Below are 16,334 nucleotides of genomic sequence, written 5' to 3' on the forward strand. Positions count from 1 at the left end.
CGCCCGGGTTCTTCCGACTCTTGTAGTCCTGTGCCTTGACCAGACACAGCTAGCATGCATGTGGACGTGTGTGATCTGTGATGTGATCGACCACTTCTTCCACCCTCAGTTTACACGACTAGTAGCCGGCCTCCTGGCCAAGGCAACCCCAGGCCCCGGTCCGCGGGCTCCGGCGCGCGCCGGCCCTACCGCCGCCCCAGTCCAACCACCTTCTCCAAGCTAGTCTCTCCTCCCGTCCCGGGCCGTGCGCGCGTGTATAAAGCGTCATCCCACTCGAGCGGACACGTCTCTTCCAGGTTCCAACAACTCACTGGCCACTTACCCTCTCAGCCGTCGTCGTCATTGCCCGCAGGGGAGCTGGCAGGAGAACGGCGACGAACCCAAGCTCGGGTCGGCTCAACAACAGCGGGGCGCACGCGGAGCCATGCTAGGGAGGGCGGCGAGAGGAGGGCCGTCGTCGACGACGACCACCAAGCCGCCGCCCCACGCGGAGGGCGCCGCCGTCGCCACCGCCGTCGTCGCGGACTACGGGCAGGAGGTCACCGTCTCTCAGTTCGTCGCGCAGCTAGGTTCGTACACATATACAACCCGATCGAGAATTCGAGACCACATCCCCCTATTTTACTTGTAGCGATTATCACCTGAGTGGCCACTGATGAGTGATGATTTGGTAGCTTTGAAGCCGATCAGGGAGTCCATTCCATTGTGTTCTTGGTTAGTTTTACTGATGACAAGTGGCGGCTCCCTGATCGGAGATGTTTACGCATGCCCTGAAAAATAGATGCAGAAAATCGATTGATTTCAGTAGCTGCGTTGTGTCTTGTTGGCAGATGAGGCGGCGCGGCGGAGGCTGGACAGCATGCACCAGAGGCTGAGGCTCCTGGAGCAGCAGATGGAGACGCTGGAGGCCGAGGTCGGCAAAGCCAGCAGCGCCAGCACCATGGGCACCTGCGCCTAGCTGCTTCCTCATCTAGCTGCTAGCGGCCTGTGCCAGATCGATCCTCCTCTTTAGTTTCTTAACACTTCCTCATCATGTACATGGACGATTAGCCTCTAGCAGTACTACACTGCACGATATGATCCATGTGGTGCTTTCCTGAAACTTTGGCCGCAATTTTGGGGGCGGGCTCATCAAGCTTGAGATTCAGTTATGGGTGGAGGCGGGAGCAACTAGATTGAGTTGTTTAGATGTACCTGCATATTCGAGAAAGAAAAAAAAATGGGGGCGGGCTGAACTTATTGTAAAAATCCATGGCGTCGTGGTCTCGAATCGTCAGGCGATTTGGAAAAGTATGGCAGTTTGTTTGCCCTGTCACTAGGGGTGGTAAAGGGCCCAACATTTTGAACTAGAAAATCTAAGGATCGGGCCCTAAAAGGGCCGGGCTCTAAACATATGTATTTTTGAACTAAAAATTTTAAGGGCTTTATTGAGCTGTGAAGAGATCATTAGGGCCATGACCCATTACCACCCCTGCCTGTCACTCTCATCACCTGTGTGGAGATCAGGAAGGGGATGCCGTTCCAAGCATGCATGCTGGACTTCTTTTACTTCTGGAAGAAAAACGGTAGTAACAGACGAAGTCAGTTGACTAGGATTATTCAGAGTTCAGACGGGAGCTGAAGAAGTGGGTGGACAAGGACCGACTGGCGGGGCTTTGCGTTTCCCAGCCCCCCTTTGAATCCTTCCAACGGTAGCTTTGTCACATAGATGGAGACCAGCGCAAACTCGTAAATATAATAATAATAATTAAGACCTGGTAATGTCCCGAGCAACCCCAGGAGTTCAGGTTGGCGTTTCAGAACTTGAACGGAAGGATTCCATACAAGCATCTCGGCACCAGTACCCCACAAAGTAAGAAAAACAGGACGAAGTTTAGTAATAAGGAAAAAAAAAGTACACGATTAACCTATGTACATTTGACCGGCTTTTGCTACAGTTCGGATCAAAAGTTCATCACACACAATTTCCTTCTTGCATTGGTACAACTCTCTCTTCGACAATACAACAGGATACATCTCTTGTACAAAGAACATTAGTACAGTACATAGATATTCAAAATAAAAAAGAACAAATACATAGCAAGAACAAGAAGCATCCGCTACAACAAACCATACAGCAACATAACGAGCATCAAACAGTATCGCTATTCACAAGCTAGCTTGGTGCCAAAGCTGCTGAGGCTGATGGCGAAGGCTTGAAACGCTGAGAGCGGTTGCCGATAATCCATCGTGAACATATCGTCGTCGACCTTACCAAACTGCAGAAGAACTGTTTCCTCATCCACGGTGCCAGCAGGAACACTGGGGTCGGCAGAAGCCACAAGCTGGAAATTTTTGACTGATGCGACTGTCACCCGCCCATGGAAGTTTAAGCACCAGCACTGCAAGTGCTCATGCCAGCGGGGTGCTTTATTTTGTAAAGTTGTGGGCCCCATGGGCCTCCTGAACTTTGTCTTGAGTGAGTTTTCCCAGGTCTCCTGAGCTGAAGGGCATTCAAGACTGCAATACATTCGCCTGGGCCCCCTGGATTTGAGCAAGTTGTATTTGTACGAAACCTGTCCAACTTCATAGTTGCCTGCTGACACTTGGGGACTGATTCTTCTGCTTCCAAAGCGCCGACTGGATCGACTACTAGACGCTTTAGCACCATCATATGGTGGCTTCCTATCATATATTTTGAAATTTGTTCCCCAGAAATCAGATCTAAACAGGTTGCAGAAGTAGAATATAGATTAGTTAAAAGGGTTCTAATTCAAGCATGATGGAACATAGCAGGAGATCAATATTCTGTTCTTTTGGCACAGAGGAATGAAACAAATGAAAAGTGTCATATGACGTAACATAAGACAGTGAAGTGCTTCTAGATCCAACCAGAAATTGGTGAAGGAATTTTTGTAAACTGTAGGAGAGAATAATGCTTGTATTCCTCCAACACTAAAAGGGTGGGTATATATAATACCTATACATGGGCCTCTAGATGGGCCTCTATACACATGGGCTCAATATACTCCAACACCCCCCCGCAGTCTGAACTACCGGCGCAGTGGTGTTCAAGACTGGACAACAAGAAAGCTGACACCCCCCGCAGTCTGAACTACCGACGCAACGGTGTTTAAGACTGGACAAGAAGAGAGTACAAATAGAGTACAAAGGGCAAATACCCCCCGCAGCCACAACTAGCCACCAGCTACGTTGAGGCTGGATCGAAACTCCGAGAAGATCGAGGAGGGCAGCCCCTTGGTGAAGATGTCAGCAAACTGGGAGGTAGTCGGGACATGGAGTACCCGAACATCGCCGATTGCGACTCTGTCGAGCACAAAGTGTAGGTAGATCTCCACGTGCTTCGTCCGCTGATGCTGGACGGGGTTGGTGGAGAGATACACGGCGCTGACGTTGTCGCAGTAGACGAGCGTGCTCTTGGCGAGCGGGCTGTGGAGCTCCGCCAAGAGCTGTCGTAGCCAGGACGCCTCCGCTACGCCGTTAGCGACAGCCCGGTACTCCACCTCGGCAGTGGAGCAAGAGACAACCGGCTGCCGCTTGGACGACCAGGAGACCAGGTTGCCGCCCAGGAAGACGGCGTAGCCGGAAGTGGAGCGACGAGTGTCCGGGCAGCCAGCACAGTCAGCGTCGGTGTAGACCACCAACTCAGCAGAGGACGAGCGGTGAAGCACCAGGCCGAGATCCACAGTGCCATGGACGTAGCGGAGGAGACGCTTCAGCGCAGTAAGGTGTGACTCTCGGGGATCATGCATATGGAGACAGACCTGCTGGACAGCGTAGGTGAGGTCCGGCCTGGTGAAAGTGAGGTACTGCAAAACACCAGCCAGACTCCGGTAGGCAGTAGGATCAGCCACCGAATCACCCAGATCAGCGGACAACTTCGCCTGAGTGTCGACAGGAGTGGAGCAGGGCTTGCAATCAGTCATCCCAGCCCGCTCCAGGATATCGAGTGCGTACTGCCGCTGGTGCAGGAGAAGACCAAACGGGCGAGGCTCAACAGTGACGCCCAAGAAGTCGTGGAGCTGACCGAGATCCTTCGTAGCAAACTCCTGCTGCAGAGAGGTGATGACACTCTGAAGCAACCGCTGACTAGAGGCTGTGAGCACAATGTCATCAACGTAGAGCAGCAGATAGGAAGTCTCATCCCCACGGCAGTAGACGAAGAGAGACGTGTCAGACTTGGCCTCGGTGAACCCAAAAGTCAGCAAGAACGTGGCGAACCGAGAGTACCAAGCCCGAGGAGCCTGCTTCAGTCCATAAAGAGACTTGTTGAGCCGGCAGACCATATCCGGACGACTCGAATCCACAAATCCCGCTGGCTGAGAGCAGTAGACAGTCTCTGACAGAGTGCCGTGAAGAAACGCATTCTTCACGTCCAGTTGGTGCACAGGCCAAGAGCGCGAGAGCGCAAGCGAGAGGACCGTGCGTACCGTAGCGGGCTTCACGACTGGGCTGAAGGTCTCATCATAGTCCACACCAGGCCGCTGAGTGAACCCCTGGAGAACCCAGCGAGCCTTGTAGCGCTCCAGTGTGCCATCAGCCCGACGCTTATGCGTCCAGATCCACTTGACAGTCACCACATTGCAACCAGACGGACGCGGCACGAGGTCCCACGTCTGATTGGCAAGAAGAGCCGCGTACTCCTCTTCCATCGCGCGACGCCAGTGAGGATCCGCCAAGGCGTCGCGGACAGAGGAGGGTACCGGAGAGACCCGCGGCTCTCCCTCTATGGCGGAGAGAGTCGCGGTCTGAGACGCCATGCGCCGAGTCACCATGGGATGGATATGCCGAAGATCCCGATGGATGAATGGCGGGTGGTATACCTCCGGCTCGGCTCGAGAGGGAGCCGGAGGAGGCGGCGGCGGCGACGGCTCCGGCGTCGGCGTCGCAGGAGCCTCCGGAGCAGGAGGCGGCACCGGCTCAGCGTACCGCTGCGGTGTCGGGGTCGGCGCCGAGCGACGCCGGTACACCTGCACCAGCTGAGCGTACCACGCAGGTGCAGGTGAAGGCACCGGGGCCGCGCGTGGCGCAGCGGGAGACACCGGGTCCGCGCGCGGCACGACCGGAGGTCCGGGGACCGCGCGTGGCGCGACCGCGGGCACCGGGGCCGCGCTCGGCGCAGCAGGGATCACTGGAAACGGTGCCGGCGTGCTGGGAAAACCTGCAGGAAAAGGACAGACAGGTAACGGTGGCTGAACCAGCCACCGGGTCAGTCGGAAACAGAGACTCCAGCTCGGGGTGAGAAGGTGTGGAGGATGTAGAGTACGGGAAATCCGACTCGTCAAAGACGACGTGTCGGGAGATCAGAACGCGGCGAGAGGTGAGGTCAAAACATCGGTACCCCTTGTGGTCAGGGGAGTACCCGAGGAACACACAACGAGTCGAACGGGGCGCCAACTTGTGAGAAGCGGTGGCGGAGGTGTTAGGGTAACACGCACACCCGAAGACCCGAAGGTGGTCGTAGCGAGGAGGGGTACCGAAGAGAGCGTGGTGTGGAGTGGGAGCAGGAGAAGCAGTGGACGGAAGGCGGTTGAGCAGGTAGGTGGCGGTGTGGAGACTCTCAGCCCAGAAGCGCGGGGGCAGAGAAGCCTGGATCAGAAGGGTGCGCACGACGTCGTTCGTCATGCGAATCATCCGCTCAGCCTTGCTGTTCTGAGGAGAGGTATACGGACAAGACATACGCAGCTGAACACCCCGAGACAGGAAGAAGGACCGGGAGGTGGAGTTATCGAACTCCCGCCCGTTGTCACATTGGACGGCCTTAACTGTGAAGCCGAACTGAGTGGACACCCAGACAAAGAAGTGGAGGGTGGGGAGGGTCTCAGACTTGGCGCGCAAAGGAAAAGTCCAAGAGTAATGAGAAAAATCATCAACAATGACCAGATAATATTTATAACCAGACATGCTGAGTACAGGAGATGTCCAAAGGTCACAGTGAATCAGATCAAAAGCATGCGCAGCATGCGAAAAAGAAGAAGAAAACGGAAGTCTAACATGACGACCTAACTGTCACGCATGACAGAGGTGCTCAGCAGGAGCCTTAGTACATGGAGCATCGGTACTACGGCTGAGCTGAGCCAAAACGTCGCGGCCAGGGTGACCAAGCCGGCGGTGCCAGGTGGTGGAAGATGGCGTCACGACAAAAGCAGCAGACGAAGAAGCCAAAGGTGAGGCAGCGGAAGCAGGAAGCAGGAAGCCGAAGGGTGTAAAGGGTCCCCGGGCTGTCACATCGGACGCCGGGAAGCCGAATCCTTCACAGTAAGACCAGAGGAGTCAAATTCGATAGAACAGGAGTTGTCAGCAGTAAACTGGCGAATAGAAAGAAAATTGTGAACCATTCGAAGAGAAACAAGAACATTAGGAGGACGAGGAGCAGAACTCACGGCGGTGACAGGATAGCCAGACCCATCACCAACCATGATAGAAGGACAAGAGGTGTTTGGGGGTCGGACAGAAGAGAGGATACCGGCATCAGGAGTGGTGTGGAACGAGGCATCCGAGTCGGCGATCCACTCGGTGCTGGCCGGCGGCATCAGTCCCATGGTGCTGAAGGACTGCGCCAGAGCGGCCTGGTCCCACCGCCCCCCCCGCCAGGTCGGCTGCTGGCTGGGCTGAGCTGGCGGGGTCCAAGACGACGCGAAGAGTGGAGCAGCACCAGTGAACATGGCCGCCGGCTGCAGCTGAGGACAAGGCCCACTTGCCGGACCCTGGAACGGCCACATCGAGATGCGCCCTGACCATGGGTTGCCGAAGGATGGCCAGGGCGTACCTCCAGGGGCAGGGGCAGGAGCGGGAGCCGGGGTCGGCGCGCCCCGACGGCCCCCACCGGTACCGGTACCCCCAGAAGCAGGGCCACCAGTGCCACCACCACCACCCCGTCGCCGGCAACGTCCACGGCCCCCCCTCCTCTGGTCTGCCCGGCGGGAGCAGCACCAAGGAGGGAGGTGGCAGGAGCAGCGGAGGAGGCCGGCGGAGTAGCAACGAGCGCGACGGGGGTGGGCGAGGACGATCCGGGCACGAGACCCCTGGTGATCTCCTCAAGGGCTAGGTCGTCCCGGACCTGCAGGAAGGTGGGGAAGGGCCTCTGGCGGGCGATCCAGCCCTTCAGGTGGTCGTAGGTGCTGCTCAGGCCCCGTAGGACATTGAGCACCAAGACCCGATCGGACACCGGATCCCCGAGGTCGTGAAGAGCATCGGCCATGCTCTTCATCCGCCGGCAGTACTCACCGACGGAGAGGTCCCCCTGCACGAAGGTGCGGAAAGTGGCGTCAAGCTGGAGGGCGCGGTACTCGGCGTTGCCGAGGAACTGCCCCTCGAGCGCCACCCAAGCCTGCCGCGCAGTGCCGCCGTGGGTCCTGACGAGGTCCTGAAGATCTAGGGAGATGGTCCTGAAGATCCAGGACATGGCGACGCTGTCGAGGCGCAGCCACGCCACGTCTCGCGCCTCGATCGGCGAGTCGACGAGGACGTGGTCGTCGAGGGCGTAGCGGCGGAGGGTGAGGAGGACCTGGTCCCGCCAGCGGCCGTAGGAGGAGGACGCGGGGTCGAGGAGGACGGAGACCAGGGCCCTGATGTTCTGGACGCCGGCTGCCTGGAGGTGGAGCTGGGCGACCATGGGGTCGGTCGGGTCGTACTGGGCTCCAGATCCAGCTGGCGGGGCCTGGTGGGAGGAGGCGCCGTGCTCGGGGTCGACTGGCTGGCCAGAGGAGATGCGGAGGTAGCGCTCCGCCTCAGCGACCCGGAGAGCGAGGGCGTCGGCCATGGCGCGCTCGCGCTCCCAGGTGAGGGCTGCCACACGAACCCGCTCCTGGGCCGCCGAAGCCTCCGACTTGGCGGCGAAGAGGGCCGCGGCGAGAGCGGCGTCGGCCTGCTGCCCTCGGAAGGCGGCGGCAGAGAGCGGCGCATCCATGGGAGGCAACCCGAGCTCGGGCCACGTGGGATCGGCGACGGTGGCGGCGGCATCACCCGCAGGCACCAGAGGGGCCGCGCCCGCACCAGGGACGTCCTGAGCGGCGGCGGCGGCGGCAGGCCCGATCTGGGCGGCGGCGGCGGCCCACCCGCGCCTGCACCAGGGCCGGGCACGACCTGGGCGGCGGCGGCGGCGGCTGCAGCCCCGGCCTGGGCCCCTCCCGCGCCAGGGCGGCCCAGGCGGCGGCGGAGCAGAGGAGGGAAGGGCGGCGGCCGCTCCAGCGGCAGATCCGGCGGCGGCGGCGGCCTCGGGGGCGGCGGATCCGGCGGCCCCCAGGCCCCTGCCGGCGGCGGCGGCCCTGCCCTGCCCGGGATCGAGCAGGGCCAGGGAGGCGGCGGGCCTGGCAGGCCATGGCGCCGGCGCAGAGAGAGGGGAAGGGAAGAGAGGGAGGGGAAGGAGGAGAGGGGAGGAGGAGGAGGGGTCGGTGGCCGGCGGCGGCGGCGGGCTTGAGGGTGGAGAGAGGAGAGAGGAGAGAGAGGAAACCTAGGCTAAAGGTACCATGTAGGAGAGAATAATGCATATATTCCTCCAACACTAGAAGGGTGGGTATATATAATACCTATACATGGGCCTCTAGATGAGCCTCTATACACATGGGCTCAATATACTCCAACATAAACGACAGCAGAGCAAGGACATACTGGGGTTTACTTAAGCAGTAAACTGCAAGGATGCAGTGGATTCCTTATGACTATATCAAATTATCAAGTGCTAAGACCAAAGGCCAAGTAATCTATGAGGCATTCATATATCAAGTTCAGGGATTCATTCTTCCAAAGTGTTATGGCTGTTGTTGGGCTGCAGTTCGTGAGAGAGGGAGAGGGCGGTGGGTGCTGCCGCGCTACAGTACCGCGGTACTGTTCACGGGTTGGATCGCGGCGGCTAGGGCTGCAGCGGCGCTGGAAACGCCGGCCGTGGGGCTTTGCCCACGGCCGGCAAGAGAGAAGGGATTTCCTTCTAATCTCTTGCTCCCTTAGATTGATACATCTCCTCTCCTTATATAGAGAGGTTTACTTGACCCCTAAGCAAAGTGTATACAAATGTTGTACCATGAAAACCAATGGTTGAAGAGTAAGACAAATCAAAACAACAATGACCAGTTGGAACTCATAAGTCCTATATGTTTATTTGATTTGTGCATCCTAAGATGTGTTTATGAAAATGAAATCATTTGATAAATACATGATGCGTATGCCACACCTAATTGCATCCAAATATGTCACTTTCACCAATCAATTTATAAGCAGGGTACCAACAATGAACATGGAAGGTTCAGGATAACTCTAGAATCATGTTTTGACTTTTGACCTCACCTCAGTTTCCCCATGTATGCATTGCTCCCTTGTGATAGGTCCTCTGCATCAAGGGATATAATGTACTCGGTATGGGGACCACGCCTAAATCTTCTAGCAGCCATGAGAAATTTCCCTTTATCCATAGGAGCTGTCAGACACAAAAAATATGTAGTAATCATTAAGCATATATGATGATGAAAAAGGCTAAGAAAAATACATCTGATAGACAAATGTTACGGTGATAGGTCTATGGAAACATAAAAAATCAAAGTGTAGGACTTTAGGTGTATATGCACCAAGTTTGGAGTGTGCAGTTGCGCGCTTCAAAAAATTCTACATAAAAGAACAAATGTAGCATATGTTCAAATATGCAGACAAGCATCATTTTCTGCAAAAATATAAGGATGGATTCGGATGTCTGGAAATTCGAATTATCCGTATTCGTATCCGCTAAAAACGCAAATATGGATATCCGAATTCGTATTCGAATTGAATGTGGATGGCAAATGGAAAGCATCCGAATTCGATTACTAAATCCGGATCCGGATCCGGATATCCGAATTTCTGTCGGATCCGGATCTGAAACCGGATGTATCCGCTATCCGCGAACAATTTCAGCCGCGCGCTCGCGCACCCGCCGCTCGCGGACTTCGCGCCTTTTCCTCCCGCTCACACCATCGCTTCGCGCCATGATTCCTCTGCCTGCGCGCGCAAAAATCCTTTACCCGCGAACCTTATAACCTTATCCATCCATGTACAGCTCCCATTTTCTCCTCATCCAAAGGCAAAAATTCCCACCGTGCACCCTAACCCTACCTGCTCGGGCCCGGCGGCGGCGGCGCGACGGCCCGGCGGCGGCGGCGCGACGGCCCGGCGGCAGCGCCCCCGACGGCTGCTCGTCCTCTGGTCCTCCCACGGCTCCTGCTCCTCCTCCTCATCCTCCCACGGCAGCTGCTCATCTCCCACGGTGGTCTAGTCTGCTACTCCATTGCCTCGCCAGTGAAGGTCTGCGCTCTTACTTCCCCTCCAAATTTGTGCACCTACGACAGCCCCTCCTCTGATTTCAAGGTGACATTTTTTTATGTTTCTATGTTTGGATCATGAACTTGGTGCCCTGTATGATGAACGACAGAGCATATATGGCCATTCATGTGAAAATGTGGGATGTAAAATTATTTTTCTATATTTTTACCTCTCCTGATATGATGCTTGTTATGCTTCTGTGTTCTTGAGCAGCTGTGTCATGCTTCATGCTTTTATGTTGTTGAACTGCTGTTTGCCTAGTTGATCTTTGTGGTTTGCCAAAATATAGATAGAGTAGCTTGTTAAACTGTTGCAAAATTAACTAATGTATGCTTTAAATTTGAAAAAAAAAGATAGATATAATATCAGATCCAATCTAACAAGCCTCTCTAATACTTAACCTCGTGTTTTAGAGAATTGGAATCAAAGGGACAGGTGAAGCATATCAGTAACCATGGTTTCAAGAAACACAAGGTCGTCAAGAAATAACCAGGTATTTCATTTTTAGGCAACCTTTCCCAAAAAAATTAATCTATCAACTGAAATATGTAAATGGATTGAATCTATCAACTTTTACAAGAATTTCTTCGTTGCAGAGGTCAGCGACATCTGTAAATGGAGGAGAACTAAATGGCATTGCTAATGCGAATGCAAGTGAGAGGGACACAGAGGTTAATATAGAAGCAAGTGGTGCAGCTAATGTTGTGACTGAATCTGAGGCTGCAGCAGGAGGAACTCCACCCACCAGAGTCAAGCGTGCAAAGAAGAAAACTTCACCTATTTGGAAGCATTTCACTGAAGTTTTTGTTGAAGAAAAGGTGGATGACATGGTTATCAAGAAGCCGAGGGCAGTATGCAAGTATTGTGATGATGTTCTTAGTTCCCAAAGCAATCAAGGTACCACACGCCTATGGAATCACTATCATTCATTTCATGATGAAAAAAATGAGAAACCTAGCATAAAGAAACTAAGTTCAGATTCTTTGAAGTATGATGAGGAGACTAGTGTTAGAAAATACTATCTTGCAATTATCATGCATGAATATCCAATCAACTTTTGTGAGCATGAGTATACAAATGATTTTATTAGATCTTTGCGCCCAAATTTCCCAATAATGGGCCGCAAGGGCAGTAGGACCAATATCATGGATATCTTTCACAGTGAGAAGAAGAGTTTATTTGACTTTTTCTCCACTCTTGACTGCCGCTTTAGCTGCACCATGGATTTGTGGACATCCAATCAGAATAAGGGGTACCTATGTGTGACTTGTCATTTCATTGATGATGAATGGAGGATACATAAAAGGATTATAAACTTCATGCATCTTAAAGGAAGGCATACAGGAGCTAATTTGAGTGCTGCATTTATGCAAAACATGGCCTCTTGGAACCTTGATCATAAATTATTTGCATTGACCTTGGATAATGCATCTTCAAATGATGTTTGTGTGGACACGATCGTTTCTATCCTTAAGAATCAAGGTTCTATACATTGTGGTGGCAAGTTCTTTCATGTGCGTTGCGCTGCCCATATTATTAACCTCATTGCTAGGGATGGTGTGAACACAATTTCAGCTGTTATTGCACACATTCGTGCATTAGTAGTTGCTATTAAGAGCTCACCTTTGCAAGAGGAGTTGTTTTTTAAGCAAGCTGCTGATTTGGGAATATTAGAAAGAGGTCTTTCTTTAGATGTGTCCACTAGATGGAATTCAACCTACCTAATGCTAGCCGATGCTCTTCACTTTAAAAGAGTTTTCCAAAGGCTTATTCTACTCCATCCTGAGAAATATGGTCAGCATGCTCCTACAAGAGAAGAATGGGACAATGCTGCTTCCTTATGCAACTGTTTGGAAATCTTTTATGAGGCCACTAAACTTTTGTCAGGATCTTATTATCCAACAGCAAACTTGTTCTTTTCTGAATTTTGTGAGATTAACCTCAAGATCACTGAGTGGCTCAAAAGCAGCAACAATTTCATTGTTTCCATGGCAAAGTCCATGAAGGAGAAATTTGACAAGTATTGGGAGATGAGCAATACTGCTCTAGCTGTTGCATGCTTCTTAGATCCAAGGTACAAGATGAAGGTGGTTGAATTTTATTATACTGAGATGTCAGATGAATATGGATATGATGATATGTATGAATTCAAAAGAATTTTGAAAAATCTTTATGAATCTTATGCCTCTATGTCCAGTTCTTCTACAACTAGCAATGTGCAACAAACTCAAGTTAGAACTGCTAGAAATGCTAGAACATCTCAGTGCTATGCAGACTTGAATGAGGAGCCAAAGAGAAAAAGATTAAGTTCATTTCTAAGGGAAAACACTGAAGTTGGCCAAGAACAATCTGAGTTGGATCAATATAGCAATGAACCATTGCTGAACTGGAAAGAAGATAACCACTTTGACATTCTGAGCTGGTGGAAAGCCCATGGTGCAAACTGTCCTATCCTTGCTCGAATTGCAAGGGATGTTTTGGCTGTTCCCGCATCAACAGTGGCATCTGAATCTGCATTTAGTGCTGGAGGAAGAGTTGTTCACAAATATCGTAGTCGTTTGGACCCTCATGTTGTCGAGGCACTTATTTGCACAAAGGATTGGATAAGGGCTACAAGGAAAGGTATTTTTCACCTCTATACTTCTCAGTACTGTTTGCTTGTATGTCCAGTTGGTAGATTAGTTGTTGTTGATTTTTCCCATGTAATTGTTGTCTATTCTTTCAGATCCAAGTGATGTATCTTCAATCATTGATGATTTATCTGGTTTTAGTATTCATGATGATGTCGACCAAGATGGAGGTACATAAACTATTTAACTTGACTACATGATGTTAGTTTCAGATGCTCAGATTTATTTGTTTATACATATCATCATTCATGATGTAGATACTTCTAATGCTGCTGACCAAAATGTCGACGGTGACAACATTGTGGAACTAGAAGATGTTTAGGATTGCTCTCTCTTTAGGTATTCACTATTCCCTTTGGATTTTTTATTAGATAATTGTGTCAAATCTGTACATGTGTTATTAACAAATTAACAATTTTTTTAGGCGATCAGAGGTGCTTGACCTTTTTGTGCTAGTTGTGCTACTGAGCACTACTACTGTTGTCTGCTGCCAGCTCCTACTGATGACTGCTACCAGAAAACACTTTAGTTTTAGTTCACTTGAGTTGAATTTCATGTACTTTGTTATCTAATTTAACATTAATGGTCGTACCATTGTTATTGAGGATGGATTTCACTTTGATTTGGTATGGTACTGTATGAAGAACCCATATTTTAGTTTACTTTGATCTATGTAGTACTTTGATTTTAATTCGAGTTGGCTATCTATGAAGTTGACACTAATATCTTATTCGTCTAGATTAAATTTTAGGAAAATAATTTCGAGTTGATTCTGAGTAAACATCCGAATGCGAATTCGAATTCGAACCATCCGTTTTGTATTCGTATTCGAGAAGATTCGGATTCGTATTCGTATTCGAATTAAAATGTGGTAAAAGGTGATATCCGGATTCGAATTCATCCGTATCCGATCCGAATCCATCCATACAAAAATACGATCACGGCGTGTCCTCTAAGACCTTTTTGAAGCTGAAGAGTGGCTAAGCTTAGGCGTAGATGCACCTTGGTTGAAAAGATGCAGTCATTCATAAGGAAACAATTAGCGTGGCGATACATACACTTCATTACTGAGTATTTGAGGGTAAAAGATTGCCAAATATAATGTGACGTGCTATCATTGCCATGAATCCATGATGCTATAGGACTATAAGTAAATATCCTAGTACCGTGTTCGCGGACTGCTCATTCAATTTCATTATCCAGTCTACCTTGTTTTTTCATCATCACAAATTAACCAAACTAAAAAAGCATCACATGGGACAGGAAAAATAAATATATAATGCAGGAAGCAACCAGTTATGGAAGTGAACATGCCAGATTTCTGCTAGAAAGAATGCACCATGACTTACGATTAGAAAACACATTTTATTCTTTTGAAGTGAACTTCAGATTGATGCATAAATATGCAACATTTGGTAAATATGAGAAAATCAACATGGTAGTCACATCAATCATGCACTTACAATTTGTGAAGCCAAGGTAGAGGAGGAATGTAGAGTTCTTCTTATTCCGCTTGATAAAGCACTGCATTGGGAGATCCTTTGGCCCTGGCTGTGTTTTGAAAAAAATGGTGATTTAGGCACACCGACACATGGTGTCAAATAAGAAACTTCTGGAACTGAAGTCCTAAATATCTGAATCACGGCTTCTGTACACATCAAAATAGCTAGATGACACATTGGTGCAGAAGAGCAGTGTCCCGAAATCCCCTCCCCCCACCTCCAAACATTACTTTTTATGACAAAATACTTGATCTGCACCAATAACTGGACATTTTTTATTGCAGAATATTTCGTGAACCCACAGCCATCATAAGCCTCAGTGCCTCACTGAAACCACCCAAGCAGAAAACTGCATATGAGCAGGCAGCTACAAGCTATATATTCCGTAAAAACTCATCCAAAATAGTACTCCTATCAAACCAATTGACGGCATGAAACGAGACAAATCGACAAATCCCGTCGGTCCCAAATTTGGCAGGAATACTCAAATCTCAGCGTCTTATGGCTGTAACTGGTGGACCAAAAGTATGCTGTGACCAAATTCGTCCCTTAAACCTCACAGAACTACCGTAACCGACGCCTCAATCCTATCCCAGCACAGGAGCTTCGCCAAATCACGAATCTAAGGACAAAAATCGCATCTTGGATTGAACCCTTCTCAAAATCATCGACATGACAAGAGGCACCCACAGATCCCCCCGCACCACCGGACGCCGAATCGGCGCAGCAACCGAGGAGAGACACCCAACGCGCGGGCGCCTAGCACAGGCCGCGGCTCCGCCGTCCTCACCTGCTTGAGAGATGAGGGGAAGGTGATCTTGCCGGACTCCGCCGGCGGCCGCACGACCGCGACGGCTGCCTCTCGCCACCGGCGGCACACGCAGGCGCAGGAGACCACGTCCTTCCGCGCCGGCCACCGCTCGCAGCCCGACGCCTCGACGCGCCGCACCACGTCAGAGAGCAGCTCCGGCAGCAGCCTCGACCACCTCTCCTCCTGATCCTCCGCGTCCGCCTCCACCACCTCGGCCATCTCGCCGCCCTCCGGTGGCGGCGCCGGCAGCGGCGCAGCTTGCCGAGGCATCCACCCCTCCCCCGCGCCCACTACTACTGCGCCTCCACTAGGTCGCGGGCCTCTCCTTTTCTTTTTCTTGTCTTTCTCTCTCCCCCTTTTTTTTCTCTAGCCTGTGTACTCAAAAACCGCGTTCGGCTGTAGCTGTAGACAAGGCAGAGAAACGCCCCACTCTGGTATTCTACTTGTCTGGACCGTAGAGAAGTGGATTGTAGATCACAAGTATACGGTGGTCACCGTAGAATCCGTCGTATCTCGCCGGGCTAAAATGATATACATGGTCGTAGTAGCATGAGCACCACGCAAAATGAAAAGAGCGAGGGGTCGCACGTCACATAGGGGGTGGTACGTGGCTCAGTTTGAAAAATGAGGAAAATAAATTTAGGACCTACACTCTTTATTTTTCAAAAGCCAAAATAGTCAAAATTATCTCTAAACTATAGGGCTCGATTCAATTTCATTCTTGAACTATAAAAATGTCCAATTTAGTCTCTGAACTATCGTGACCAGTCCAACTTCATTCTTGAACGTAACGTGACATGCCACGTAGACTACTTTAGGCACCACTTAGTCAATTTGGAGTTTGAAATATCCTTTTTACCCTCTGTATATAGAGCAAGTTTAACATAGGCCGCGCTTACAGCCCGCATCGAGCTGCTTCCTCCTCAGCCATTGATGATCTGCGCTTCCTAGAAGTGGCAATGACCTGCCTGGGGAGGGAGTGGTCAGCTTGATGTGAGTCGTTCGTGTTAAATCTGCTCTAGGGATGGAGAGTAAAACGGGTATTTCATACCCAAATTGACTGAGTGGTGACTGTAGTAGTATACGTGGCGTGCCTCGTCATAT

At 51.2% G+C, this 16,334-nt stretch overlaps 2 protein-coding genes across 3 annotated transcripts; one reads left to right on the forward strand and one right to left on the reverse strand.

Moving 5' to 3' along the window:
• The first annotated feature begins 221 nt into the window (after window positions 1–221).
• LOC120707588 lies at window positions 222–1,315 on the forward strand. The gene is made up of 2 exons (XM_039992512.1): window positions 222–569; window positions 831–1,315. Exons 1-2 carry the CDS (start codon window positions 425–427, stop codon window positions 956–958), a joined length of 273 nt encoding a protein of 90 aa, XP_039848446.1. The 5' UTR covers window positions 222–424; the 3' UTR covers window positions 959–1,315.
• A 543-nt stretch (window positions 1,316–1,858) lies between these two features.
• LOC120707586 (tubby-like F-box protein 1) lies at window positions 1,859–15,641 on the reverse strand. Of its 2 annotated transcripts, none has more exons than XM_039992508.1 (4): window positions 15,210–15,641; window positions 14,381–14,468; window positions 9,283–9,412; window positions 1,859–2,703 (listed from the first exon to the last, which is right to left on the reverse strand). In XM_039992508.1, exons 1-4 carry the CDS (start codon window positions 15,498–15,500, stop codon window positions 2,145–2,147), a joined length of 1,068 nt encoding a protein of 355 aa, XP_039848442.1. In that variant the 5' UTR covers window positions 15,501–15,641; the 3' UTR covers window positions 1,859–2,144. The 2 variants fall into 2 exon arrangements, with proteins under 2 accessions (XP_039848442.1, XP_039848443.1); XM_039992509.1 differs by having other exon boundaries at window positions 1,859–2,664; window positions 15,210–15,634.
• Window positions 15,642–16,334: the final 693 nt, after the last annotated feature.

This window comes from Panicum virgatum, chromosome 5K (assembly GCF_016808335.1).
Source record: "Panicum virgatum strain AP13 chromosome 5K, P.virgatum_v5, whole genome shotgun sequence".
Taxonomy (NCBI): domain Eukaryota; kingdom Viridiplantae; phylum Streptophyta; class Magnoliopsida; order Poales; family Poaceae; genus Panicum; species Panicum virgatum.

What these genes read in the sequence shown, in the direction of transcription:
- LOC120707588 (XM_039992512.1), top strand. Translation starts at nt 425, where the DNA reads ATGCTAGGGAGGGCGGCGAGAGGAGGGCCGTCGTCGACGACGACCACC. An exon ending in TCAGTTCGTCGCGCAGCTAG is followed by an intron (nt 570 to 830) that starts GTTCGTACACAT and finishes TCTTGTTGGCAG; the next exon opens with ATGAGGCGGCGCGGCGGAGG.
- LOC120707586 (XM_039992508.1), bottom strand. Translation starts at nt 15,500, where the DNA reads ATGCCTCGGCAAGCTGCGCCGCTGCCGGCGCCGCCACCGGAGGGCGGC. An exon ending in CTACCTTGGCTTCACAAATT is followed by an intron (nt 9,413 to 14,380) that starts GTAAGTGCATGA and finishes TGTGTCTGACAG; the next exon opens with CTCCTATGGATAAAGGGAAA. An exon ending in GCATACATGGGGAAACTGAG is followed by an intron (nt 2,704 to 9,282) that starts GTGAGGTCAAAA and finishes CAACCTGTTTAG; the next exon opens with ATCTGATTTCTGGGGAACAA.